The following is a 27805-nucleotide window of genomic DNA, read 5'->3' on the forward strand; positions in this document are numbered from 1 at the left end:
CTCTCCTGGTTGGAAAGAGGGAAAACATAATTTTTTAGAACCCTGTGAAATATCTTTTACCCTGAGCTGATTGTGTTTGCTTTATTCTTGGGTTCTGTCTCATAGCTAAAATATTCCATCCAGTTGTCTTATAAACAAATATTAGCTTCTGAAAGAAGGATTAGAGTATACATCAAAATGATAGAAAAAAGGTGGAATACTAGTGAAAACATTTAATTTTCTCAGGTTAGTTTGCACATGTTGTATAACAGTAGTAGAACTAGAAATTGCATTCAATATTTGCAGAATGCAGGGAAACACAATCTTTCTTCTTGCCTTGAATGTGAGATATCATTCACTGATGCATTCATTTATTGTTGAGTAGGTACCAGGTGATTTGCAAGGGCCAAGTGATATAGTTGTAAAAATAATAATAATAACCCAATTCCTGTATTCATGAATTCTGAAGGAGAAGGCAGATTTTAATGTAGTGCAGAAGACCAATGTTATTCAAATAATCGTGATTACAAACAGGTGCTTTGCAATGAAGGAAAATTGGTGTATAAGAGTGAATAATTAAAAATGTGACTCAGGCTTAGTGTCATCGGAAGGGATTCTCAGACAAAGTTTTGACATGTGAAAGTCTTTGGTGATAAATGAAGTGAAATAGACAGTAGGGTATTTCAAAGAGAAGAAAAAACTTACAAAGGTCTTCCATCAAGAATGAGCCAAATAAACTCAAAGAGCTGAACAAAGGCTAGTTTACCCAGAAAGCTCACTGTACACTTGAAGATACTGAGAGAGATGTCAATGACAGAGATTGTATAGCCTAGACTTTGTGGGAGGCTGTAGGCCATGCCAGGTCTTTTCATTTTTAGCTTAATGATGAAAGAGAAGTTGCTAAGATAAATAAGACAGACATTAACATCATTATGTTTGGGTTCGAAATGATCACTCAGGCTGTTTTGTGGAGAATGGATTGAAGGCAATTGTGCACAGTGAATGTGAAGACCAGTAAGGAGGGGAATGTGATGGTTCAGGTGAGAAATGGTGTTCTTAGCTTGAACTAGGGCGATGTCCATAGACTTGAGAGAAACTAATATTTTAATGCTGTACACAGACAGGAGAATTAAAAGAATTTAATGATGTACTTAATATGAAGGATATGGAAGAAAAAGATGTCAAGAATGTTACCTTTGTTTCTGGCTTGGGTAAATGGATGGATGAAAATCTGGGAGATCATGGCTTTATTCGGAAGTATTCACACAGTGAGGGGTTGATTTTGAATCATCAAGGTGTAGCTGTTGAGTAGGCTAGTTATACCGATTTGAAGATTGGAAGAAAAGAAATATTCATAATTAAAACCATAGACTTTGTTGAGATAATGTAGGCTGAGTGCATGGAGTCATAAGTGGCTAGCAATGAGATTTGATAAACTACCATATTTATGTACCATATTAAGTAATGGAGGAGGATAAACTTGAAAAAGGACAGAGAAGGAGTTGCCAGAAATTTTGTAGAAACAGAAGAGAGATGTTTCATAGGCGCGATGTAAAATGAGAATTTCTTGAAAGAGAGTAAGAGCCAATAGATATCTAATAAGAATGGGGTTAGAAATGTCCATTGAATTTCATGACATTGGTTATCCATAAGAGTGTTAAAAGTTTTATGAACTAATGGGAGCTGAAGGATGAATAAAGTGTATTAAGCATGAATGAAGTGTATTAAGATCCAATGATACAACTCTTTCAAAAAGTTCAGAAAGTAGAGGAAAGATAGATTACCTTAAAATATGTGTGAGTAGAGCATGTTTGGAACCCCGGTTGTGTAGTGGTGAAGCATGTGACTACTAACAAAAAGGTCAGCAGTTTGAATCCACCAGCCACTCCTTGGAAAACCTAAAGGGCCATTCTGCTCTTTAGGGTCGCTACGAATCAGAATCAACTCAACAGCAACGGGTTTTGGTGTTTTTGTTTTTGTTTTGTTTGCTTAAAGATACAAGAAAACAGTTAAGAGAGGGACTTTAAAAATACACCAAAGAGCAGGGTTAGTGAGTTAATTAAGGTTCTCAAGAAGTTAGACATAGAGGTTGGAGTTGACAGAACAGCACAACTCCCTCTATTTTCACAATAGGCAAGGCGATTTTTTGGTGAAATTGCTGAAGTGGAATGTAGCTGAAATCAAAGCATACACTTGTTTGCTTTGAAGAAGGCGATGTTTACATGATAAGTCTATGCTATTTTACAAATTCTCTGGTATATCTCAAAACATCGAGCAGCAGAAAAAGTCATAGGCTTTTACTACAAACTATTTGTACATTAGTATTCTAGGAAACCAAAGCAAAAGAAACAAAAACAAACCTTTTGCTGTCACCTCGATTCTAACTCATAGGGATCCTATACAACGGAGTAGAACTACCCCATAGGGTTTCCAAAGGAGCAGCTGGTGGATTTGAACTGCCAATCTTTTGGTTAGCAACTGAGCTCTTAACCACTGCACCACCAGGGCTCCTATTCTAGGAAAGGCCCTATCAAATACTAGGGGGATAAAAACATTAAAGACACAATCTGTTGTATTTCAATCCAAAAAAACCAAACCCACTGCCGTCGAGTCGATTCCAACTCATGTTCTATTTCAGTCTGTTTATTTACTAAGTCTCCACCTGGAAGACTGTCTTGTTAATCTCTTATCAGTCTTTACCAGATTAGTATTATAGCTATCATTTTGGTCAACATAATTTATCAACTGTATTGTAAGAGGAGTTCAAGCTGTATAAATACCCTGATAGCTGTGTTCACTATGGATGCTTAGAAATTTATCAGTAGATTATTTTTTTGTTTTCTTTCAACATTTATAATTAAATGTCTTTATAATTTTTTCTTCAATACATTTTTTTATTAACTTTTATTAAGCTTCAAGTGAACGTTTACAAATCCAATCAGTCTGTCACATATAAGTTTACATACATCTTACTCCGTACTCCCACTTGCTCTCCCCCTATTGAGTCAGCCCTTTCAGTCTCTCCTTTCGTGACAATTTTGCCAGCTTCCCTCTCTTTCTATCCTCCCATCCCCCCTCCAGACAAGAGCTGCCAACACACTCTCAAGTGTCCATCTGATATAATTAGCTCACTCTTCATCAGCATCTCTCTCCCACCTGCTGACCAGTCCCTTTCATGTCTGATGAGTTGTCTTCGGGGATGGTTCCTGTCCTGTGCCGACAGAAGGTCTCGGGAGCATGGCCGCCTGGATTCCTCCAGTCTCAGTCAGATCATTAAGTATGGTCTTTTTATGAGAATCTGGGGTCTGCATCCCACTGATCTCCTGTTCCCTCAGGAGTTCTCTGTTGTGCTCCCTCTCAGGGATGTCATCGATTGTGGCCAGGCACCAACTAGTTCTTCTAGTCTCAGGATGATGTAGGTCTCTGGTTCCTGTGGCCCTTTCTGTCTTCCAATACATTTTTTATCTGTGCTTTTATTCCTTCATCTGAATGAAACTGCAAAAATTTTATATGATCAAGGGAATATTCAGTATTTGGAGATGCTTAAATAATATAATAAAGTTGGCAATTGGTATCAAGTTTTGATTATATCTGTGGAGGTTTTTATGTGCTATTGAAGATGTCTTGATTACTTTCTTCAACATATAACACATTTTCCCTGATCATTTATAATTTTTATTTTGACAGGTTAAAAGCAACAAGGATGTTTAAGTGCTGGTCAGCAGTCTTGGTTCTTGGGTTCATTTTTCTGGAATCGGAAGGAAGGCCACCCAAAGAAGCAGGATATGTTCTTAAATCCTATCAGCCTCTAGTAAGATTGCGGCACAAGGTACAGGCAACATTCTGAATCTGCTCAAAATATGTAGCACAAATGAACTAAGCTTCACATTGTCTGGTTGATCATCCACTTAAGAGTTTTCAGTGGATTCTATATTAAGAATAAATGTACATTTTAAAACACGAAATAGTTGGAATTTTGGAAATTTCTTGACAAAGTATAGATATGGCCCATTTATTAAATAGATTTTTAAAATTTACATGAGCAATAGTAGTGTATTTATAAAAATAAGTAAAAATGTTAAAATCTATTTGACCATGTGTTATTTCCATATTACTCTTAAATTTAGAAAATTTTAGATCAAAAAAACATTATTTTGGAATTTGCCATGAAATATAGAAAAAAAGTCTATGCTGTATGTAGACATAGGTTAGAAAATGATTAATTTTTCTTTTTATCATTAGTATTTTCTTTTAAGTTTACTTTTATCAAAAAAATAAATAACTTTGAGTTGTCTAATGCTGGGCAAATACTTTACTTCCTCATGTTAAATAGTCCCAATTTCAAAGTTAATTGATGTTCAAGTATAAGATACATGTAAATTGGGGAGAAAAAATAATAATAAATTAAGCTAGTGCTTTTATTTAGTAGTAGTTCATTATTATACTGCAAATAATACACTGAAGAACTGTTTTACTAAATCAAAAATTTATGATACATTTTGGCTCTCAGAGAAAGTAAAAAAACAAAAAATGGCATGCTAATTATGGGAGAAAAATAGTATATATTTGTAAAATTTATTTTTATAACTGTCTTTAAAAGATACATACTGAAATCATAAATACAGTAAACTGATTTTCTCTCTTACAATCAATATATGCAATGAAAGTGTTTATTGACATTTTTCTTGCATATATTTTGCTAAGATTCTTTCATAAATATCATAATATTTTGATAAAATAACATTTATTGAGAACTTTTATGTTTTGGACACAGTAGCTTTCAAATGTATTATTTTATTTAATCTTGAAAGCAATTCTACAGAGACATCCTTATTTTCATTGTACAGAAAATTTAAGGGATTATATTAATGCTCATGTATACTAAATATAATTAGCTAGAACTAACATGAGGGATAGACTTGATAGGCGGAAAAAGAAAAATAAAAAGTAAAAAAAAACTTCAATATCAGAAATAATTGTAAAGATTCAGTGGCATGTAGAACTAAATAAGTTACTAAGCGTTCAGATCTGTGTGAAGGCAGTTGGTGAACAGGCCTGTACTTTTAACCTCTATCTCATGAACTGTTGTTCAGTTTTATCCCCACCCAAAGAATGGAAATAATAATTCCTTTATGAATGCTCTCATCAAACGTATTTAATATAAACTTTCAGCCCATAAAGTTACATATCTTGTGAAGGCTGATTTTGTACAGTTTCTCTGCTCCAAGTTGTAAGTGTCTTGAGGTCAGGAACTTCATTTCTCATCCATTCAGCCCCAGTGCCGCGAACATAGCACATATGGTTTAATTGAATTGGTCACAGAAAAATGATGCTGGCATACATGACAGTGCTTTTCTGATTGTTCCCCTGCAAAATAAATATAGTACTATAGGTTTATATGTGTTTGTGTAGATTTATAAATAACTCATTTTGAATTAAAGTTGAATGTTAAAGATAAACTACTTGTCATACGTTGCTGTGAGATTTAATAAATGTTTAAAGAAAAAAACAACAAAGGAGTTTTAGAAACACTGTCACCATTAAACTAATCAAGTCACTCCTACTTTTTTCCACCTCTATAAGTCTTCATCTATAAATAATACCTAATCATTGGTATTTAAACACCCAGGAGACAAAAGATTTTTATGGTAATACTAAATTTTTAAACTGCTTGATACAGAAGTAAGATGAAGCTATAAAAGACATTTGGTGAGACTTAGGGGTTGTGTGTGCATGTGTGTGTGTGTTTGTGTTTGAAAGTGTGTATTTGACAGAAAGTAAGAAGTACTCTGAATTATCCAAGCCTGGTCAAGAATTCCACCAGACACTTTCCACCCACTATCAACCTACAGGTACCTGCTCTGAGACCTTGAAGACAATCTCATTATAGCCTTTATATTTCCTTTTGTCAGTCACTACCCCTGGGATCCTTGATCATCTTTTTTCTGCTGACCTCTATTCTCATTAGGGTCATATTTCCATTTATTGGGGATACCTTCCCAAACCATGAGTGAATATGGAACACCCACAGACACTCCGTATCCCCACTTTTCCCTTGCTTTTTTAATCTACATAGTCCATGACCAATGACAAGATATCTATTTCACTTACTTATTGGTTTATTGGCCGTTTCATTTCGTTAGGATGTGAATTCCTTATTCATCTGTCTAGAATATAGATAAAAACAAGATGAAACATATTTAATTATTTAAATTTCTATGATAAATTGAATATCTAAATTTTATACTTTCCAATGATGTTATCAGAATAAAATCAACATAGCAATACTTAATAAAAATTTTTAAATGAGTATATATACATATATGTTGATAGAATTGCATAATTTCCTCTCATCTGTTTTTTTTTTAACCTTTTTATGTAGTTTTACTTAGATTTCAAAGAGTAGAAATGCCTATATTTTCATAAGACTGAGAGAATACACAATGCGAACTTCTTGTAGATCAGATTTCACTAATATCCATATTAGTTATTGATTAATAGGAAATTATAAAACCAATAATAAGTTCAATAGAACTTGAGTTTTGATTAGCCAATTTCCACATTTTTTTCCTTAGAAAAAGTATCCATACACTGAATATTAACTAGTATATGTATAGAACACATTTTTAACAATTATTAGAGTGCCAACTGTATAATGAATCCTATTCAGGGAGAAAGAAATAAATTAGAGACTTTTATCAGATTACAGAAAAATGTTTTATGTATAAATATAGAAATATATATACTATATTTATAACAAGTTTGCAGCTACATGTTTGAATAAATGATATGGAATATTTATTTGTCTACACTTCAGGATAACAGTGAGTAACAAATAAATACATCATGCTAATCTTAGAAATTTTAATTATAATTTACAGAGATATGTCTGAGGGAACTGATCCTGGTTTCACCCAATATGTTTATTCAATAAGCATTTATGGAGCATCAGATGTAGGAATTCATTAGTACTCTAGGAATGATAAAAAACAAAAAATAATTATCAAATCTTAATTCCAAAAGTGCTTCATTTATTTTTTATTTAAACATTCCATACTTATATTGTGCTTTCATTTTCCTTAATTGTTGTAATTCAACCTATCCAGGAATGTAGGGAGTATTATTTTGTTTATCCAAACACACAATTAAAACCCAAAGATATAAAGCAATTTTTCCAAGAAGAAGCCAGAGCAAAAAGCATAATTAGAGTTATCAGTAAAGGACAGCTAAAAGCAAAGGTAGATGAGAGATGGGGGAAAAAGGCCCTGAAAAAAATAAAGACGTCAATGGCAGTAACTTGACGTTGATCTCAAGGAAAAGCATCTAACGTACATTCAGACTGACCCTCCCGTCCCCCATACACACAACCAGAATTTCTCTATATCCATGTCTTGGCTGGACTGAAATGAAGGTTTTCTAAAGTTTTCTGTAGCTTTGGTTTAGGCCAAAGTGCCAAAGAAGACTTGGAGAGAAGCAGTAGTCACCTTCTCTTTGCTGGTGTGTGGCCATGAATCTGGGCGTTGATCATAATGTAGTCATTATTGATTGCTTTGTGTATTCGTGAGAAGGTTCCCTGAAGTTTCCTAGGTACTGAGCCATTTCCAGAATTGGAGTACTTGGAGAAGCCCATAAAGAAATAGAATTAACTGTGTCTCCAGGCGTTTACTATATACCAAATACTCTTTTAACCTTATTCTATACATCGGGTCTGTGTGGGTAATAATCATCAACATAAATCAGAATCCTCACTTTGTACTTCTGTTCTCACTGCTCATGCATTCCTTCTTCCTCTGAACCTAACCACCTGGTGCTAGGTCAGAGCACATAAGTTAAAGGACACAGTCCTCCAGACTTCCCAAGACTTCAGATGTCAGCTGCAAGTTCGAAAGTCCCCAGGGCTGCTGTCACTTCTGAACTGCTGGCTACAAATTTGTAGTTTTCCCATTGCCCTTCAGGATGTCAGGCACAAGCTCAGCGAGCTCCCCAGGCTCCATCACCTCTCACATGGTGTCTTAAAAATCAGGTGTTCCCTTTAGCCCGAGGTTCCCAGGCCCCATTTACTTCTGACCCACTACTCTCTCTGATTTGATAATTTGCTGGAATGAGTCACAGAACTCATGGAAAGCGCTAAATTTAAATTTCAGTTTTATGCCAGCAAAAAAGATATAAATGAAGAAATGTATAAGGAGAGGCCTGTAAGAGTCCCCAGTGTGAAGCTTCCATGTCTCCAATAGGGACATACTACTCTTCCAAGCACATAGAAACTTTTTACCACCAGGAAGTCCTTTGTAGCTTCAATGTCCAAATATTTCATTGTGGCCTCATTCCATAGGCATGAATCAAACCCTCTTCCCTGAGGTTAGTGGGCCACATGATGACCTTTCTGGCCTTGCCAGTCTCCACTCAAGAGTCATCTTAATTACCATAAACTCTCAAGTGTGGTCTACAAACCTATAGATAACTGAGGCAGCTCAACTACTCATGAAATTCCAAGGGTTATCTCTCAGGAACCAAGGAAATAGAACATTATTACTCTGGGTAAATTTAAATTCTTTACCCCACAGGGTCATTTAATTATATGAACATTTTCATATGGTAAGTGGCTTTATCTCTATTTTACAGTTAACAAATTAGGTTCACAAATATTTTAGTGAATGTTTACTTTTCCCCAGCTAGGATATTAGGAAGTGAAATTAAGGACTGGATATGCAGAGATTAAATAACTTAGTGCAAGTTATAAAACAAATGCTTTTAGTAATTTGTTCTGTGTGCCACATATTTTTGTTCTTTCCTATTCTGATTGCATGGCAGTGAGGTAGAATTACTTCTACCTTTGTGGTTAGATGGGGTCATGCATCTAGATGGGGCTGAGTTATGAACATGTGTCATGAAATGCATCTGCGCTGAATATTTAAATACAACTGTAAAATTTCTCAGAGTGCTCTTCTTTCTCTTGCATGCAAAGAGCATCTCTTCAAGGTGGTGGCTGCTTAATCATCCCAACTGTCTAAATGACTATAATGGGTAAAATAACCTGACCATGAGTAATTGTCTTGGAATGTAAAATGAGTTGATCTGAACCACTGAGATTTGGGGGTTGTTTGTTTTCACAGTAAAACCCTAGCCTGCCCTCACAATAAAGACTTAAGACTGGGACTTAAACCCACATCATCTAACCACAAATACTGTTCTCCTTTGTCTTTTTATTTCCACTCTTGGCCTTTTCTTACTCTCTTTTCCCATTATTTATTTCTTCTCTTTACTTCTTGCTGGGTTGTAATCTAACCACCCACTTTACATATAACCTTGTAATGTGTATGTATTCTATTTTGTCATCTTAAGAAGTACCCTAATTGGTTGATTATAAACCCACTGAGAGTCAGTACCTTACCTTACCTGTCTTCTTACCTACAGCCCTCGTCACACTGGTGCATTGTTTGCTGATGAAGATAGAGTCAGGCTTGAGGAAAGATGTTATAAGGGCAGTAGGTGTGCAGCAGTCATAACAACAACAAGGATATTCTCTGAATATATTTAGGGGGACCAACTTAGAGTCCTTAAAATGCTTGTATGTCAATGTTATCAGAGAACACCAAGTGCAGTTCACTAGGACAGACTGCTCCTGTAAATCTAAATAGGTTTAATTCCTAAATCAAAATGTTACCATATGTGGGTCCGGTAGTTACTGTGAAAATGGGCCAAACAGTTTACATAACACAATAATTCTGGAAAGTGTTGCTATGCACTGTGGTAAAAATCAAAACCAAACTCATTTTCTGTAGTTAATTCAATTCTGACTTATAAAGAGACCCTATAAGACTAGTTCTATACTGCCCCACAGTAGTTGTTCCACTACTGCCCTATAGTAATATGATATAATTGAAAGGAAGCATTTGTGGAAGGTGATTTTTTTTTTTCTTAGCTTTTATATTAAAAAAATGATAGATGTGGCTCAGTGAAGAGTGGCAGAAAAGAAACCTAGGGAATGAGCCAAACATTAAACAAAACATCAAACCCATGACTGCTTAGAGGCTGTGAGCCTTCAGGCAAATCCAGGAGCCTTATTTCCTGACAGGGGAAGAATTGTGCCATTCCATTTGAAATATTTGACTGGTTACAGTAAGTTCAAGGGAAGACCCTTTAAAATGTTAATGTATATTGCAAAGGACAGGAAGCAATCTGGACCACTGTCTGAGAGCAAAAATGCTGGGGCTGAGGAGTCAAAAGGAGCTATGGTTAAGAAATTAATGACTTATGGGCTAAGGAATATATTATTAATACATATAGCTTGATATATTTATTCCATATATTCCATAGCCTGAAGTCTATATACTATTAATACACATAAAAATTTTTCTAATGAAATGAATTGTTTGAAAAATACAAAACATGATATTTGAATTATTTTTTTCTGAGCAATGCAATCAATCAAGTATTTACTGATATCCTCCCCTCCTTTGCTGCCTATGTGAGAATTATTGCAGAATAGTTTTAAAAATGAAGTCTTAGGTTAACAAAATCAACATGCATGTAATAGTTCCCTATTCTTTATAACTAGAAGGAACACATCTAAGAAATCTGATGAGCTTTCGCAAAACTGCTTTCTCAGTCTTTCAGGAGATTAAGCGCTTGGGCTGCTAATGGAAAAGCTGGCAGTTCAAACTCACCAGCTGCTCTGTGGGAGAAAGATGTGGCAGTCTGCTTCTGTAAAGATTACAGCCTTGGAAACCCTGTGGGGCAGTTCTACTCTGTCCTATAGGGTCACTATGAGTCAGAATTGACTGGACAGCAATAGGTTAGGCAGAAATCAAAAGGCAGTAATGTTTAGAAAACGCTTTTAATTAAAGTTGGTTTCACTTGAATTGATACTGTATTTCTTGGTGTGATATTTATCTTTCTTGATGTTATGCACTTCTTATCCTACATGTCTTAAGAGAATCTGTATTTTAACGATGACTCTGTTGAGAAGAGGTACTCTGAGTTTCTCCCTCTCTTTTTACCTTCCAAACACTGGTGGGGCAATGAAATCTATGAGTAAACTTTGCCTCAGTAAGTAACCCTGCATACTGTCAAGAACTGTGAAAGGTCTGAGCTTTTACCCTCCTTGCAAATTAATAAGTTCGTCTGCCACAGTTTTATGAATATTGACAAAAGACATGAGGCTCATGGATCAGAGACAAAGGACAATTTATAGCTCATGCAATAGCAATAGCTAGAATTTGAGTATCTGTGTTCATTTTCTGAGCCAAATTTCTACAGGGCAATGCAAAGGGGACTAGTTCACACCTGCCTAAGTCATACTTATGTTACATGAGAAGACTCATGCCTTTAAGAAACTTGGATCTGTATACGGATAGTAAGCATGCTTGCTGTTTGTTCTGGAGGAAGACATTTGTTGCCATTGTTGTTTTAGGTGCTGTCGAGTCAATTCTTACTTATAGAGACCCTATGTACAACAGGAGACACTGCCCAGTTCTGTACCATCCTCACAATAATTGCTATGCTTGAGTACATTGTTGTAGCCACTGTGTCAACCCATCACATTGAGGGTCCTCCTCTTTTTTGCTGATTCTCTACCAAGTACAAAGTCTTTTTCAAGAAACTGGTCTCTTCCGATAACATGTCCAAAGTATGTGAGATGAGGTCTCACCATCCTTGTTTTTAAGGCGCATTCTGGCTGCACTTCTTCCAAAACAGATATGTTTGTTCTTCTGGCAGTCCATGGTATATTCAATATTCTTCACCAACACCATAATTCAAAGGCATCAATTATTTTTTGATCTTCCTTATTCGTTGTCCAGCTTTCATATGCATGTGAGGCAGTTGGAAATACCATGACTTGGGTCAGGTGCACTTTAGTCTTCAAGGTGTCATATTTGCTTTTAACACTTTAAAGACATAAGCATGCCTGCTCTTTGCTCTAGAGGGAGACATTATTGCGGACAGTAAGTATGGCTTGTCTCTCCTGTGAAGAGATAATGTCTATATCTTCCGAGGCTGTAAGGTCATTTACCCTTTGCTCCAGTGGGAGACATCATCTCTATGTTTTAAGGTGGTTTGCTTTATAAACATCCTTGAACAGATTTTTGTCGTTGTGTAACAGATAGTCAAGAGCAAAGGGCAGTCACTCTCTTTGCTTTAGAAGATGTTCAGTAACATTAGTGACCAATGGAGAATTTTCTTCCAACACATACTGGGAGCACCACAAGATGTCAGAATTGCCATTAAATAAATAATTCTGCATAAGGCCAACTACTTGCTTATAGCTTCATCCTGCTTTTTACCTGGTTAAGAGTCCTTTCAAGAACTAAGTGATAAAAAAAAAAAAATGACTTTTGGGTGTGTTGCTAGCATGTTTACTCCTTCAGACTAGGACACATTTGACATTCTGGGGAAAATTGGTATGCAGTGGACTGAATCACTTTGCTTTATAAATGCAAGTAAATAAAGGAAAACATCTATCTTTTAAAAATTCTCAAGATAAGAACCTACTACAGAAAATTGTCTTTTGATCTCTTTGAGAAAGAGCTCTCAAAGCAATAGTAACAGATATGTAAGGTGGTATGCAAAAAACAAACAAACAAAAATGCTCCTTTATACCTCTGTGACCTAGCATTAACATATATTGCTTAAAGCTTTAAGAGTAGCTGTAACTTGAAAAAAAAAATAGCAGTTTTCCTTTTTAAAATTTGAAGTTTTTAAATATATATAAAAAAGATGTATTAGCATTATATTTATGTCTATTCACTGCAAATATGCCAAAGTAATCAAATAAAGTTAAATTTGTATAGCATCTTGGAGCCATGCTTGTCTACAATTTTAGAGAATCCCACTTATGAAGCAGCTTTAAGAATGTACTATGTTGTCTGCCACCTGAAGAGGAATTTTCAAGTGACCAGAGATAAAGTGCCCTCTTTTACCCCCACAGTATCTCTGTTCAGACCAAAGGGAAGGCAATGTCCCCCTTTGTCTATGTAACAGATCCAAGTTTCTTAAACTCATGTGTCTTCTTCTATAACATACCTTATGCAGGTGTAAACTCCACCTCTTTGCATATTTTAGTATTATCTTGATAATTGGAAAAGAAACAAATGCATATAGCTTTACCCTTCTTTTCAGGAGCAGCCATTCAGCCTTTTACTGGTTAAAAAATCAAATTATGTGAATAAAAAAACCTGTTGCTGTCCAGTTGATTCCAACTCATAGCAACCCAATAGGACAGAGGAGAACTGCCCCATAGGGTTTCCAAGGAGTGCCTGCTGGATTCAAACTGCCAACTGTCTTTTTTTTTTTTTTTGTAATTTTTATTGTGCTTTAAGTGAAAGTTTACAAATCAAGTCAGTCTCTCACATAAAAACATTATATACACCTTGCTACATACTCCCAATTACACTCCCCATAAAGAGACAGCCTGCTGTCTCCATCCACTCTCTCTTTTCCTGTCCATTTCGCCAGCTTCTAAATCCCTCTACCCTCTCATCTACCCTCCAGGAAGGAGATGCCAACATAGTCTCAAGTGTCCACCTGATCCAAGAAGCTCACTCCTCACCAGCAACCCTCTCCAACCCATTGTCTGGTCCAATCCATGTCTGAAGAGTTGGCTTCGGGAATGGTTCCTGTCCTGAGCCAACAGAAGGTCTGGGGGCCATGACCACTGGGGTCTTTCCAGTCTCAGTCAGACCATTAAGTCTGGTCTTTTTATGAGAATTTGAGGTCTGCATCCCACTGCTCTCCTCCTCCCTCAGGGGTTCTCTGCTGTGTTCCCTGTCAGGGCAGTCATCGGTTATAATCGGGTACCATCTAGTTCTTCTGGTCTCAGGATGATGTAGTCTCTGCTTCATATGGCCCTTTCTGTTTCTTGGGCTTGTAATTACCTCGTGTCCTTGGTGTTCTTCATTCTCCTTTGATCCAGGTGGGCTGAGGCCAATTGATGCATCTTAGTTGGCTGCTTGAGAGCCTTTAAGACCTCAGATACCACTCTTCAAAGTGGGATGCAGAATGTTTTCTTAATAGAATTTATTTTGCCAATTGACTTAGATGTCCACTGAAGCCATAGTCCCCAAACCCCCGCCCTTGCTCTGCTGACCTTTGAAGCATTCAATTTATTTAGGAAACTTCTTTGCTTTTGGTTTAGTCCAGTTGTGCTGGCCCTCCCTGTATTGTGTGTTGTCTTTCCTTTCACCTAAAGTAGTTCTTATCTACCATCTAATTAGTGAATACCCCTCTCCCACCCTCCCTCCCTCCTCTCATTCCACAAAAGAGTGTTTTCTTCTCAGTTTAAACTATTTCTAAAGTTCTTATAATGTTGGTCTTATACAATATTTGTCCTTTGCAACTAATTTCACTCAGCATAATGCCTTCCAGGTTCCTCCATGTTATGAAATGTTTCACAGATTCGTCACTGTTCTTTATCGATGCGCAGTATTCCATTGTGTGAATATACCATAATTTATTTATCCATTCATCCATTGATGGGCACCTTGGTTGCTTCCATCTTTTTGCTATTGTAAACAGTGCTGCAATAAACATGTGTATGCATATATCTGTTCATATAAAGGCTCTTATTTCTCTAGGTTATATTCTGAGGAGTGGGATTCCTGGATCGTATGGTAGTTCTATTTCTAGCTTTTTAAGGAAGCACCAAATCGATTTCCAAAGTGGTTGTACCATTTGACCTTCCCACCAGCAGTGTAGAAGTGTTCCAATCTCTCCACAGCCTTTCCAACATTTATTATTTTGTGTTTTTGGATTAATGCCAGCATTGTTGGAGTGAGATGAAATGTCATTGTAGTTTTGATCTGCATTTCTCTAATGGCTAATGATCATGAACATTTCCTCATGTATCTGTTAGCTACCTGAATGTCTTCTTTAGTGAAGCGTTTATTCATATCTTTTGCCCATTTTTTAATAGGGTTATTTGTCTCTTTGTAGTTGAGTTTTTGCAATATCATGTAGATTTTAGAGATCAGATGCTGATCAGAAATGGCATAGCTAAAATTTTTTCCCAGCCTGTAGGTAGTCCTTTACTCTCTTGGTAGAGTCTTTGGATGAGCATAGGTGTTTGATTTTTAGGAACTCCCAGTTATCTAGTTTTTCTTCTGCATTCTTAACAATGTTTTGTATACTGTTTATGCCACGTATTAGGGCTCCTAATATTGTCCCTATGTTTTCTTCCATAATCTTTATCGTTTCAGGTTTTATATTTAGGTCTTTGATCCATTTTGAGCTCATTTTTGTGCATGGAGTGAGGTATGGGTCTTGTTTCATTTTTTTGCAAATGGATATCCAGTTATGCCAGCACCATTTGTTAAAAAGACTGTCTTCCCAATTTAACTGTTTTGGGGCCTTTGTCAAATATCAACTGCTCATATGTGGATGGATTTATGTCTGGGTTCTCAACTCTGTTCCATTGGTCTATGTATCTGCTGTACCAGTACCAGGCTGTTTTGAAGACTGTGGCGGCATAATAGGTTCTTAAATCAGGTAAAGTAAGGCCTCCCACTTTGTTCTTCTATTTTAGTAATGCCTTATTTATCTGGGGCCTCTTTCCCTTCTATATGAAATTGGTGATTTGTTTCTCCATCTCATTAAAGAATTTCGTTGGGATTTGGATCAGAATTGCATTAAACGTATAGATCGCTTTTGGTAGAATAGATATTTTTATAATGTTAAGTCTTCCTATCCATGAGCAAGGTACGTTTTGCCACTTACGTAAGTCTCTGGTTTCTTGCAGAAGTGTACTGTAGTTTTCTTTGTATAAGTCTTTCACATCTCTGGTAAGATTTATTCCTAAGTATTTTATCTTCTTGGGAGCTACTGTAAATGGCATTGATTTGGTGATTTCCTCTTCGATGTTCTTTCTGTTGGTGTAGAGGAATCCAACTGATTTTTGTATGTTTACGTTGTACCCCGATACTCTGCTGAACTCTTCCATTAGTTTCAGTAGTTTTCTGGAGGATTCCTTAGGGTTTTCTGTGTATAAGATTATGTCACCTGCAAATAGAGATACTTTTACTTCTTCCTTGCCAATCTGGATGCCCTTTATTTCTTTATCTAGCCTAATTGCTCTGGCTAGGCTCTCTAGCACAATGTTGAATAAGAGTGGTGATAAACGGCAGCCTTATCTGTTTCTGGATCTCAGTGGGAATGCTTTCAGGCTCTCTCCATTTAGGGTGATGTTGGCTGTTGACTTTGTTAAATGCTCTTTATTATGTTGAGGAATTTTTCTTCTATTCCTATTTTGCTGAGAGTTTTTATCCTGAATGAGTGTTGAACTTTGTCAAATGCTTTTTCTGCATCAATTGATAAAATCATGTGATTCTTGTCTTTTGTTTTATTTATGTGGTGGATTATATTAATTATTTTCCTAATGTTGAACCATTCCTGCATACCTGGTATGAATCCCACTTGGTCATGGCAAATTATTTTTTTGATATATTGTTGAATTCTATTGGCTAGAATTTTGTTGAGGATTTTTGCATCTATGTTCACGAGGGCTATAGGTCTATAATTTTCTTTTCTTGTGGTGTCTTTACCTAGTTTTGGTATCAGGGATACGGTGGCTTCATAGAATGAATTTGGTAGTATTCAGTCCTTTTCTATGCTCTGAAATACCTTTAGTAGTAGTGGTGTTAACTCTTCTCCAAAAGTTCGGTAGCACTCTGCAGTGAAGCTGTCCTGACCAGGGCTTTTTTTTGTTGGAAGTTTTTCGATTACCGTTTCAATCTCTTCTTCCGTTATGGGTCTATTTAGTTGTTCTACCTCTGTTTGTGTTAGTTTAGGTAGGTAGTGTTTTTCTAGGAACTCATCCATTTCTTCTAGGTTTTCACATTTGTTAGAGTACAATTTGTCATAGTAATCTGATATGATTCTTTTAATTTCAGTTGGGTCTGTTGTAATATCATCTGCCTCATTTCTTATTCAGGTTATTTGCTTCTTCACCTGTTTTTGTTTTGTCATTTTGACCAGTGGTTTATCAATTTTGTTGATTTTTTCAAAAAAACATCTTTTGGCCTTGTTAATTCTTTCAATTGTTTTTCTGTTTTCTATTTCATTTAGTTCAGCTCTAATTTTTATAATTCTTTTTCTTCTGGTGCCTGTGGGTTTCTTTTGTTGCTCTCTTGCTATTTGTTCAAGTTTTAGGGATAATTCTTTGATTTTGGTCCTTTCTTCTTTTTGTATGTGTTCATTTATTGATATAATTTGGTCTTTGAGCACCGCTTTTGCTGTGCCCCAAAGGTTCTGATAGGAAGCGCTTTCATTTTCATTGGATTGTATGAATTTCTTTATTCCATTCTTAATGTCTTCTATAATCCAGTCTTTTCTGAGCAGGGTATTGTTCAGTTTCCAAGTGTTTGATTTCTTTTCCCTGCTTTTCCTGTTATACATTTCCACTTTTATTGCCTTATGGTCAGAGAAGATGCTTTGTAACATTTCAATGTTTTGGATTCTGCTAACGAGCTGCTGACTGTCTTAGGCTGGGTTCTCTAGGGAAGCAAAACCAGTAAAGTGTATAAATATATAGAAAGAAATTTATATCAAGGAGACACTCATGTGATTGTAGAGGCTGAAACAATCTAAGTCCATGTATCAGGATAGAGGCTTCTCTCAATTCACGAAGCTGCTGGGGCTGGCAAACTCAAGATTGGCAGGTCAGAGATCAGGACCCCTGCTCTCAGGCTGTGAATATCTACGAATTCCAAGGTTTACAGATAAGCTGATATCTCAAGTCCCAAGAGTCAGAGATCAAGTGAACAGGATGCAGCAAGGGATTCAAAAAAGGCAGAACATCTGCTTATATTTGGATACAGGCCACACCCCCAAGGAAACTTCCTTTCAACTCATTGGCTACTTGCAACAGATTCAAGCATCAGAGTGACCACATATACACACTGAAAATAGTGAAGCTGACATATAATCTTAGTCACCATGCCAACCTTTTGGTTAGCAGCCACAGCTCTTAACCATTGTGCCACCAGGGTTTCCATTATGAGAATAGGTGTAGTTAAATAGACTTATAATTACTATTTATTTTCTTATGATTGACTTTTAAATCTTTCTTATTTTTATAACTAGTCCTTTTTCACTATTTTTGTGGATAGTGCTGAGATAATATGTGTAGGAAATCAAACTATTAGTATACTTAAATTTATATTAATTAAACATATTACGCTTCCTCCTCTTCAATCAATAAAATATATTACTTATTATTATATGTATATATAACATTATACATGCTATATATATAATAAACATACATGTATGTTGTTTCAACAGGTTTCAGTGTGGATACTGTAAATATGTAGGAGTAGGAAAAAAGTTTATGAGTTAACAAAAGTGAATAAAGTAAAAATGTGATATGTATCTAGTCACTAACATTAATGTACTAGAAAACTAGTGTTTACCTGCACTACTTCAATATGTAAATTATGTTATTTTTTAATCTTTCATTATAAATTAAAAGAAGTATCCTAATTTTTTTACCCTAATTTATGAGCTTGACATTCAGCATGTTTAATAGTTAAAAAAAAAATACTTATGACATATAAGCCACAGTTACGAAGTGTGGCATGACTTTTAATATTAGTCACTGTTATCACTCTTACCTCAAATGCTATGCATATCAGCTGAGAGTTAGGGTTTTTAGACTTAGAGTAGAAATTTTCAAATTGTGTTTTTACTAATACAGATGAGAAAACAGGATCAGAGAGGGAATTTTTTTTGTTGAAGGTGATGTAGCTAGGCACTGTTCAGTTTAAGATTAGAATCCAGCTTTCCTGTCTTCCAGAACCAGTCTGTTTCCTTTCAACACTGTCTGTCTTAAATTAACACTTTTCTTCAAGTCCAGTTTTTGCCAACAAGAAAAATATATTCACTCATTATTTCAACAAATATATCTTAAGTGCCTAATACACACACGACACGAAACAAATCCATTCTAATTGGCATCTTCTTAAATACACAACTCGATTTGCACTGTAATTATTGGTGAAGCAAACTCCTCAAATGAATTCAAATCACAATTTGAAACCTTATTTAAATGTGCAACGAGGAGACTGTCCTTCAGGGAGAGCCAGTGCAAATATGGCTTTAGAAGAGGGAGACTGCAGGAAAATAAATGAGGGTGACTAAGTATATTTGCTGAGCTAGGTACAAGAGAATCATACGTAGTTTAAGATGTTGAACTAGCCACCAGGTTGTCTAAAAGTGGTTGTGCTCTTATCAGCTGTGCAGATTAAACACATAGCCCCTTCAAACATCAGGCTGTCAATCATTATACTACCAATCCATAGAAACTTTCAACAATAAAGTCCTATTTTTCAACAGGCTGTCAGATATTTGTTCACGTATGTTATCAAAAATGCTGGCAGTATGGTTTTGTTTTTTTCTTAAGAGTCTCTTTTCACTTTCCCAATTTTTTAAAATAGTTTTCCTTTTTATGACAGATATCTTCAAGACCTTTATTATTGAAAAAAAAAATCCTGTTTCTGAGTAATTAGATGGAAAGTCCACATAATATAATATCTCAAAAAAATACAGTTACATTACTTCTCAGTTTATACAGTTCCCAGGGTATTTAGCCAATTAGACCGATACAAATCTTCTATAAATTTCTAACACAAGCATGTGTTCCTACAATATAAACACAAATAAATAAACCAAAAAAAAATGACATACATTTAAAAAAGTATATGTTTTGAAGTAATATAAACATTAACCCATCAAAAAAAAAAAAAAAAAAACCCTCAAAATCCTGTGAAAGTTTAGGAAATTCCTGAAGGGAATTATGTATCCCTTTTGTTTTATTTTTTCCCACATTTATTATGAAATTTTAGAGCATATAGAAAATTTAATTGCATTTTACAGTGAACATACTAATAACCGTTACCTAGATAAACATTTTAGTATACTTGTTTTTTCACATATATGTCCATTTATTCATTCCTCATTTTATGTATTAATCCATCTTATTTTTATTCCTTTGAAATTACATTGCAGACATTAACTCTTCTCCCCTCAATATTGATCATATATGTCATCAGCTAGAGTTAAACATTTTTGTGTTTTCTTTTGAAATAAATTTTATGTACAATGGAATGTCAGAATCTTAAGTGCATATCCTCTGCATTTTGACAAATGTGTATGTGTGTAACCAATCACTGAATGAAAATAATTGAAAAAATACAGAGGTATCAAGATACACAATATTATCATTTCCCAGGAGAGCGTCCTCATGTCCCTTCCCTGTCAATCTCTGCACCGACTCCCTCTGAGGCCACCACCGATGTGTTCTTTTTCACCACGGTATAGCTTTGTCTGCTCTAAAATTTCATGTAAATGTGATCTTACTGTATATGCAGATTTGTATAATTCTTCCTTCACTCAAAATAATGTTGTGGGGATCTGTCCAGGTAATTTTGTCTATCAGTAGTACAGTCCATTTTATTGCTGAATAGTTTCCCATCGTATGAATATACCACAATTTTCCTACTGATGGAAACCTAGGTTGTTTCCTGATTGGGGCTATTATGAATAAAACTGCTATGAACATTGTTGTACACGTATTTGTGTGAAAATTTCTTTTCATTTTCATTGGATCAATACCTAGGGGTAGATTGCTGGTTCAGAGGTAGCTTTGCTTATTTTTTTAATAAAAAAATTTCCAGAACTTTTTCTTAAGTGGTTGCACAATTTTACATTTGCAGCAGCAGTGTATGGAATTTTCAATTATTTCACTCTTGGTATCTTGGGTACCATCTGCAGGGAAGGTTTTCTCTCTCTGTTTGCTCTGGGGAAAGGTCTTTGTCATCAATCTTCCGCTGCTCTAAGAGCTTCTCACTACAGGGACCCTGGGTACAAAGACACACTCCACTCTCAGGTCTTCTTTCTTGGTGGCATGAGGTCCCTCTCCTCTTTGCTAGCTTCTCTCTTTTATATCTCAAGAGATATTGACTCAAGATGCAACCTAATCTTGTAGACTGATTCTTGTTTCGTTCAGATAACATGCTGCTTCTAATCTTGCCTCATTAATATCAAAAAGGTTAGGATTTACAACACATGGGATAGTCACATCAGATCACAAAATGGTGGACAATCACACAACACTGGGAATCATGGCCTAGTCAAGTTGACACGTATTTTTGGAGGACACAATTCAATCCTTAACGCTCAGCAATGTTTGTTCTTGTCATATTTTCAGTCTTTTTTAATTTTAGCCATTCTTGAGAACATGTAATGGTAACATTTTACTTTTAATTAGAATTTCCTCAAAGCTTAGTGACCTAGAACAGCTTTTCATTTACTTACTATCCATCGAATATTTTTCTGTGAAGTGTTTGTTCGAATTTGTTGCCCATTATTTGTTATATTGTTTTACTTTCTGTTAATCACTGTGGACATACTTATATGAATTATCTAAAACTTTTTTGTCAGGTAGTTCATATATTTTCACGCAGTCTGTGACCTATTCTTATTTATTTAAAGTTATTGTGCTTTAGATAAAAGTTTACAGCTCAAGTTAATTTCTCATTCAAAAATTTATACACACATTGTTTTGTGACATTGGTTGTGATCCTCACAACGTGACAGCTTGCTTCCCCTTTCCATCCCGGGTTTCCTGTGTCCATTTGTCCAGTTCTTGTCTCTTCCTGCTTTCTCAACTTGCTTTTGGACAGGAGCTAGTATAATTGAATGAACTAAGAATCATGTTCCTAATGTGTTATCATTTGTTTTATAGGTCTGTCTAATCATTGTCTGAAAAGTGGGCTTCAGGAATGGTTTCAGTTTTGGGTTAGCAGAATGTCCAGGGGCCAAAGTGTAGGGGATTATTCAAGTCTCTGTCAGACCAGTAAGTCTGATCTTTTTTTGTGAATTTCAATTATTTTCTACATTTTTCTCTCACTCTGTCCAAGATTCTCTGTTGTGATCCCTGTAAGAGTAGTTGTTGGTGGTAGCTAGACACCATGTAGTTCTTCTGGTTTCAGGCTGGAGGTGTCTCTGGCTTATGTGATACTTTAGTCCTTTGGGCTAATATTTTCCTTGTGTCTTTAGTGTTCTTCATTCCCCCTTGCTCCAGACAGGATGGGACCAGTAGATGTATCCTAAATGGCCACTCGAAAACATTTAGGACCCAGAAGCTACTCACCAAAAGAGGGATGTAGAACATTTTCTTTATGAACTATGTTATGCTAATTAACCTAGATGTTTCCCAAGACTGTGTTTCCCAGCCCGCAGCCCCTGCTACTCAGTCCCTTCAAGTGTTCGGATGTCTAGGAAATGTCTATGCTTTTGCTTTGGTCCAGTTGCGCTGACTTCCACTATATTATGTGTTGTCCTTCCCTTCACTGAGGTTGACATTTTTCTACTATCTAGTTAGTGATTTCCCAACCCTTGTAATCATCAATTTTTTTTTTTCTGTATTTAAACCTTTTCTTGATATTCTTATAGTAGTGGTCTAATACAATATTTGTCCTTTTGGGGCTGACTTATTTCACTCAGCATAATGCCCTCCAGACTCATCCATGTTGTGAGATGTTGCATGGATTCATCATTTTTCTTTATCTTTGTATAATATTCCATTGTGTGTATATACCATAATTTGTTTATCCATCCATCTGTTGATGGGCATTTAGGATGTTTCCATCTTTTTCTATTGTGAACAGTGCTGCAATGAACGTGGGTGTGCACATGTCTATTTGTGTGATTGTTCTTATTTCTCTAGGGTATATTCCTAGGAGTGGGATTTCTGGATCATATGTTATTTATATTCACAGCTTTTTAAGAAAATGCTATAAGGTTTTCGAGTGTGGCTGTTCAATTTCACATGGTGAACCAGTAGTGCATAAGAGTTCCAATCTCCCCTTAACCTCTACAGCATTTGTTATTTTTTTTTGGTTTGTTTGTTTGTTTTTGGATTAGTGCCAGTATTGCTGGGGTAAAATGGTATCTCATTAGTTTTGATTTGCATTTCTCTGATGATTAATGATCACAGGCATTTCTGCAGGTATCTACACTCCCCTGAATGTCTTATTTGGTAAAGTGTCTGTACATATTCTTTGCCCATTTTTTAATTGGATTATTTGCCTTTTTGCTTTTGAGGTATTCAAGTATTTTGTAGATTTTAGAGATTAGACCAATTGGTCGATGTTCAACCATTTCAGGAGGTAGTATAGGATCAGGAATCAATGGTACTGAAGGAAGAAGTGCAAGGTGCACTGAAGGCATTGGCGAAAAAGAAAGGTTCCAGGAATTAATGGAATACCAATTGAGATATTTCAAGAAACAGATGCAGTGCTGGAAGTTCTCACTCATTTCTGTCATGAAATTTGGAAGACAGCTACCTGAACAGCGAACTCAAAGAGATCCATATTTGTACATATTCCCAAGAAAGGAAATCTAACCAAATGTGGAAATTATAGAACAATATCATCAATGTCACACAAAAGTAAAATTTTGCTGAAGATCATTCAAAAGTGCCTGCAGCAGTATACTGACAAGAAACTGCCAGAAATTCAAGCTTGTTTCAGAAGAGAACATGGAACCAAGAGTATTACCGCTAACATCAGATAGATTCTGGCTGAAAGCAGAGAACACCAGAAAAATGTTTACCTGTGTTTTATTGACTATGCAAAGCCATTTGACTGTGTGAATCATAACAAATTATGGATAACTTTGGGAAGAATTGGGAATTCCAGAACACTTAATTGTGCTCATGAGGAACCTGTACATAGATCAAGAGGCAGTCATTCAAACAGAACAAGGGGCTACGGCGTGAGTTAAAGTCAGGAAAGGTGTGCGTCAAAGTTGTATCCTTTTACCATTCAATCTGTATCCTGAGCAAATAATCCGAGAAGCTGTACTACATGAAGAAGAATGGGGCATCAGGATTTGAGGGAGACTCATTAACAATCTATGTTATACAACCTTGCTTGCTCAAAGTAAAGAGGACTTGAAGCCCTTACTGATGAAGATCAAAGGCCACAGACTTCAGTAAGGATTACACCTCAACACAAAGAAAAGAAAAACCCTCACAACTGGACTTGTAAGCAACATTGTGATAAACAGAAAATATTGAAGTAGTGAAGGATTTCATTTTACTTGGATCCACAACCAACAGCCATGGAAGCAGCAGTCAAGAAATCAAAAGATGCATTGCATTGGGCAAATTTGCTGTAAAAGACCTCTTTAAGGTGTTGAAAAGTAAGGTGTTACCTTGAAAACTAAGGTGCGCCTGACCCAAGCTATGGTGTTTTCAATAGCCTCATATGCATGTGAAAGCTGGACAATGAATAAGGAAGACCAAAGAAGAGTGGACACCTTTGAATCATGGTGTTGGAGGAGAATATTGAATATACCGTGTGTCATGGATTGAATTGTGCCCCCCCAAAATATGTGTCAACTTGGTTAGGCCATGATTCCCAGTATTGTGTGGTGGTTCTCCATTTTGTGATTGTAATTTTACATTAAAGAGGATTAGGGTGGGATTGTAACACCCTTACTAAGGTCACATCCTTGATCCAATGTAAAGGGAGTTTCCCTGGAGTGTGGCCCGCACCACCGTTTTTCTAAAAAGAGAAAAAAGAAAAGGAAAGCAAGCAGAGAGGGGGAACTCATACCATCAAGAAAGCAGCACCAGGAGCAGAGCATGCCCTTTGGACCCTGGGTTCCTATGAGGAGAAACTTCTAGTCCAGAGGAAGATTGATGATAAGGACCTTCCTCCAGAGCCAACAGAGAGAGAAAGCCTTCCCCTGGAGCTGACACCCAGAATTTGGACTTCTAGCCTACTAGACGGTGAGAGAACAAATTTCTCTCTGTTAAAGCCATTCACTTGTGGTATTTCCGTTATAGTAGCACTAGATAGCTAAGATACCGTGGCCTGCCAAAAGAACAAACAAATTTGTCTTGGAAGAAGTACAACCTGCATGCTCCTTAGAAGCAAGAATGGCAAGACTACATCTCATATACTCTGGATGTATTATCAGGAGTGATCAATCCTTGGAGGAGGACATCATTCTTGGTAAAGTAGATGGTCAGAGAAAAAGAAAAAGACTTTGAATGAGATGGATTGACACAGCGGCTGCCACAATGCGCTTAAGCACAGAAATGATTGTGCGGAAGGCCCAGCACCTGGTGATACTTCCTTTTGTTGTTCGTGGGGTAGCTATGAGTCGGAGCTGACTCAATGGCATCTAACAGAGATTAGACCCTCAGCGGATATGTCATAGCCAAAATATTTTTCCCCAATCGGTAGGTTCTCTTTTTACTCTTTTGGTGAAGTCTTTTGATGAGCATAAGTGTTTAATTTTTATGAGCTCTCAGTTATCTAGTTTCTCTTCTGGGGGTTGTGCATTGTTAATTACGGTTTCTATACTATTTATGCCATGTTTTTTTATTAGGGCTCCTAGTTTTCCCCATTGTTTCATCCATGATATTTATCATTTTAGATTTTATATTTAGGTCTTTGATCAACATTGAGTTACTTTTTTTTGTATGGTTTGAGCTATGGGTCTTGTTTCATTTTTTTGCAGATGTATATCCAGTTATGCCAGCACCATTTGTTAAAGAGACTTTCTTTTCCCCATTTAACAGACTTTGGCCCTTTGCCTAATATCAACTGCTCATCGATGGGCGGATTTACATCTCAATTCTCAATTCTGTTCCATTGGTCTATGTGTCTGTTGTTGTACCAGTACCAAACTGTTTTGACTACCGTAGCTATATAATAGGTTCTAAAGCCAGGTAGTGTGAAGCCCCTCACTTTATTCTTCTTCAGTGATGCTTTACTTATCCAAGGTCTCTTCCTTTTCCGTATAAAGTCTATGATTTTTTTCTCCATCTTGTTAAAGAATGCTATTGGAATTTGGATCAGAATTGCATTGTATTTGTAGATTTCTTTGGGTAGAATTGACATTTTCATAGTGTTGAGTCTTCTTATCCACATGAGCATGGTGTATTTTTCCATTTTTGTAAGTCTTTTTGGGTTTCTTGCAGTAGTGTTATAGTTTTCCTTGTACAGGTATTTCACATCCCTGGTTAGATTCTTTCCTAAGCACTTTGTCTTCTTGGGCACTGTTGCAAACATTGTTGATTTGGTGATTTCCTTTTTGAAGTTGTTTGTTGGTGTAGAGGAATCCAATGGATTTTTGTATGTTAGTTTTGTATCCTGCTGCCTTGCTGAAATCTTCTATTAGGCCCAGTAGCTTTCTTGTGGATTCTTTTGAGTTTTCTGTGTATAAAATCATATTATCTGTGATTAGGGATAGTTTTACCTCTTCCTTACCAATTTGGATGTCCTTTATTTCTTTTTCTTGCATTATTGCTCTATCTAGGACATCCAGCACAATATTTGAATAAAAGCAGTGATAAAGAGCATCCTTGTCTGGTTTCTGTTCTCAAGGAGAGTACCTTTAGTCTCTCTCTGTTAGAATGATGTTGGCTGTTGGTATTGAATACATGCCCCTATTATGTTGAGGAATTCCCTTTCTTTCCTATTTTGCTGAGAATTTTTATCAGGAATGAGTTTCGAAGGCCTTTTTGATGTTTATTGATAAAGGTAATTTGGTTCTTTGTTTTTAGTTCATTTATGTGGTGGATTACATTGATCGATTTTCTAATATTGAACCATCCCTGCATACCTGATATGAATCCTACTTAGTCATGATGTATTATTTTTTCTCATATGCTGTTGGATTATATTGGCTAGAACTTCGTTGAGGATTTTTGTGTCTGTGTTCATGAGGGAATTTGGTCTGTAGTTTTCTTGTTTGTGGTGTCTTTGCCTGGCTTTGGTGTCAGGGTTTACTGTATTCATAGAATGAGCTCCAGAGTACTTCTTCCTTTTCTATGTTCTGAAATAGCTTGGGAAACCCTGGTGGCGCAGTGGTTAAGTGCTTTGGCTGCTAACCAAAGGGTCGGCAGTTTGAATCCACCAGGCACTCCTTGGAAACTCTATGGGGCAGTTCTACTCTGTCCTATAGGGTCGCAATGAGACGGAATTGACTCAACGGCACTGGGTTTGGGTTTGGAAATAGCTTGAGTAGTACTGGTGTTATCTCCTCTCTAAAAGTTTGGTAGAATTCTCCAGTAAATCTGTCTGGTCCAGGGGTTTTGGGGGGATTTTTTTTTTTTACTATCACTTCAATCTCTTTTGATATGGTTCTGTTTAGTTTTTCTATCTCAGTTTGTGTTAGTTTAGGTTAATTTATTATGTTTCTAGAAAATTTGCCCATTTCCTCTCAGTTTTTAAATTTGTTGAAGCAAAATCTTTTATAGTATTCTGTTATGATTGTTTTTATTTCATTTGGGCCTGTGATGATGTCACCCATCTCATTTCATATTTGGGTTATTTGCTTCTTCTCCCATTTTCTTATGTCAGTTTGGACTGTGGTTTTTTGATTTTGTTGATGTTTTCAAGGAACCAACTTTTGGTCTTGCTGATCCTTTCAGTTGTTTTGTTTTCTATTTCATTTATTTCTGCTCTAATCTTTATATTTTCTTTCTTCTGGTGCCCAAGGGCTTTTTTTTTTTTGCTCTCTTTCTGTTTGAATTTTATGTTCAAGATTTGATTTAGGCTCCTTCTTCTTTTTTTAACGTGTATGTTTGTTGCCATAAATCGACCTCTAAGCACTGCTTTTGCTGGGTCCCAAAGGTTTTGGTAAGCTGTGTTCTCATTCTCGCTTAATTCTATGATTTTTTTTTTATTCCAGCCTTAATTTCTTTTATTACCCAGTTGTTTTTAAGCAAGGTCCTGTTCAGTTTCCATGTACTTGATTTTTTTTCCTTGCTTTTTCTATTATTGATTTCTACTCTTTTTTTAATGGCATTATG

The 27805-nt window shown here is 36.1% G+C and overlaps 1 protein-coding gene across 3 annotated transcripts in view; it reads left to right on the forward strand.

Moving 5' to 3' along the window:
- The first annotated feature begins 3682 nt into the window (after nucleotides 1-3682).
- FSTL5 (follistatin like 5) overlaps nucleotides 3683-27805 on the forward strand; it is an 873776-nt gene continuing 849653 nt past the window's right edge. For all 3 annotated transcript variants that reach the window (XM_049906161.1, XM_049906162.1, XM_049906163.1), the window contains exon 1: nucleotides 3683-3808. In XM_049906161.1, the coding sequence (XP_049762118.1) occupies nucleotides 3683-3808 (126 nt within the window). The remainder of the gene's footprint in view (nucleotides 3809-27805) is intronic.

The sequence above is a fragment of the Elephas maximus genome, chromosome 13, assembly GCF_024166365.1.
Source record: "Elephas maximus indicus isolate mEleMax1 chromosome 13, mEleMax1 primary haplotype, whole genome shotgun sequence".
Lineage (NCBI taxonomy): Eukaryota > Metazoa > Chordata > Mammalia > Proboscidea > Elephantidae > Elephas > Elephas maximus.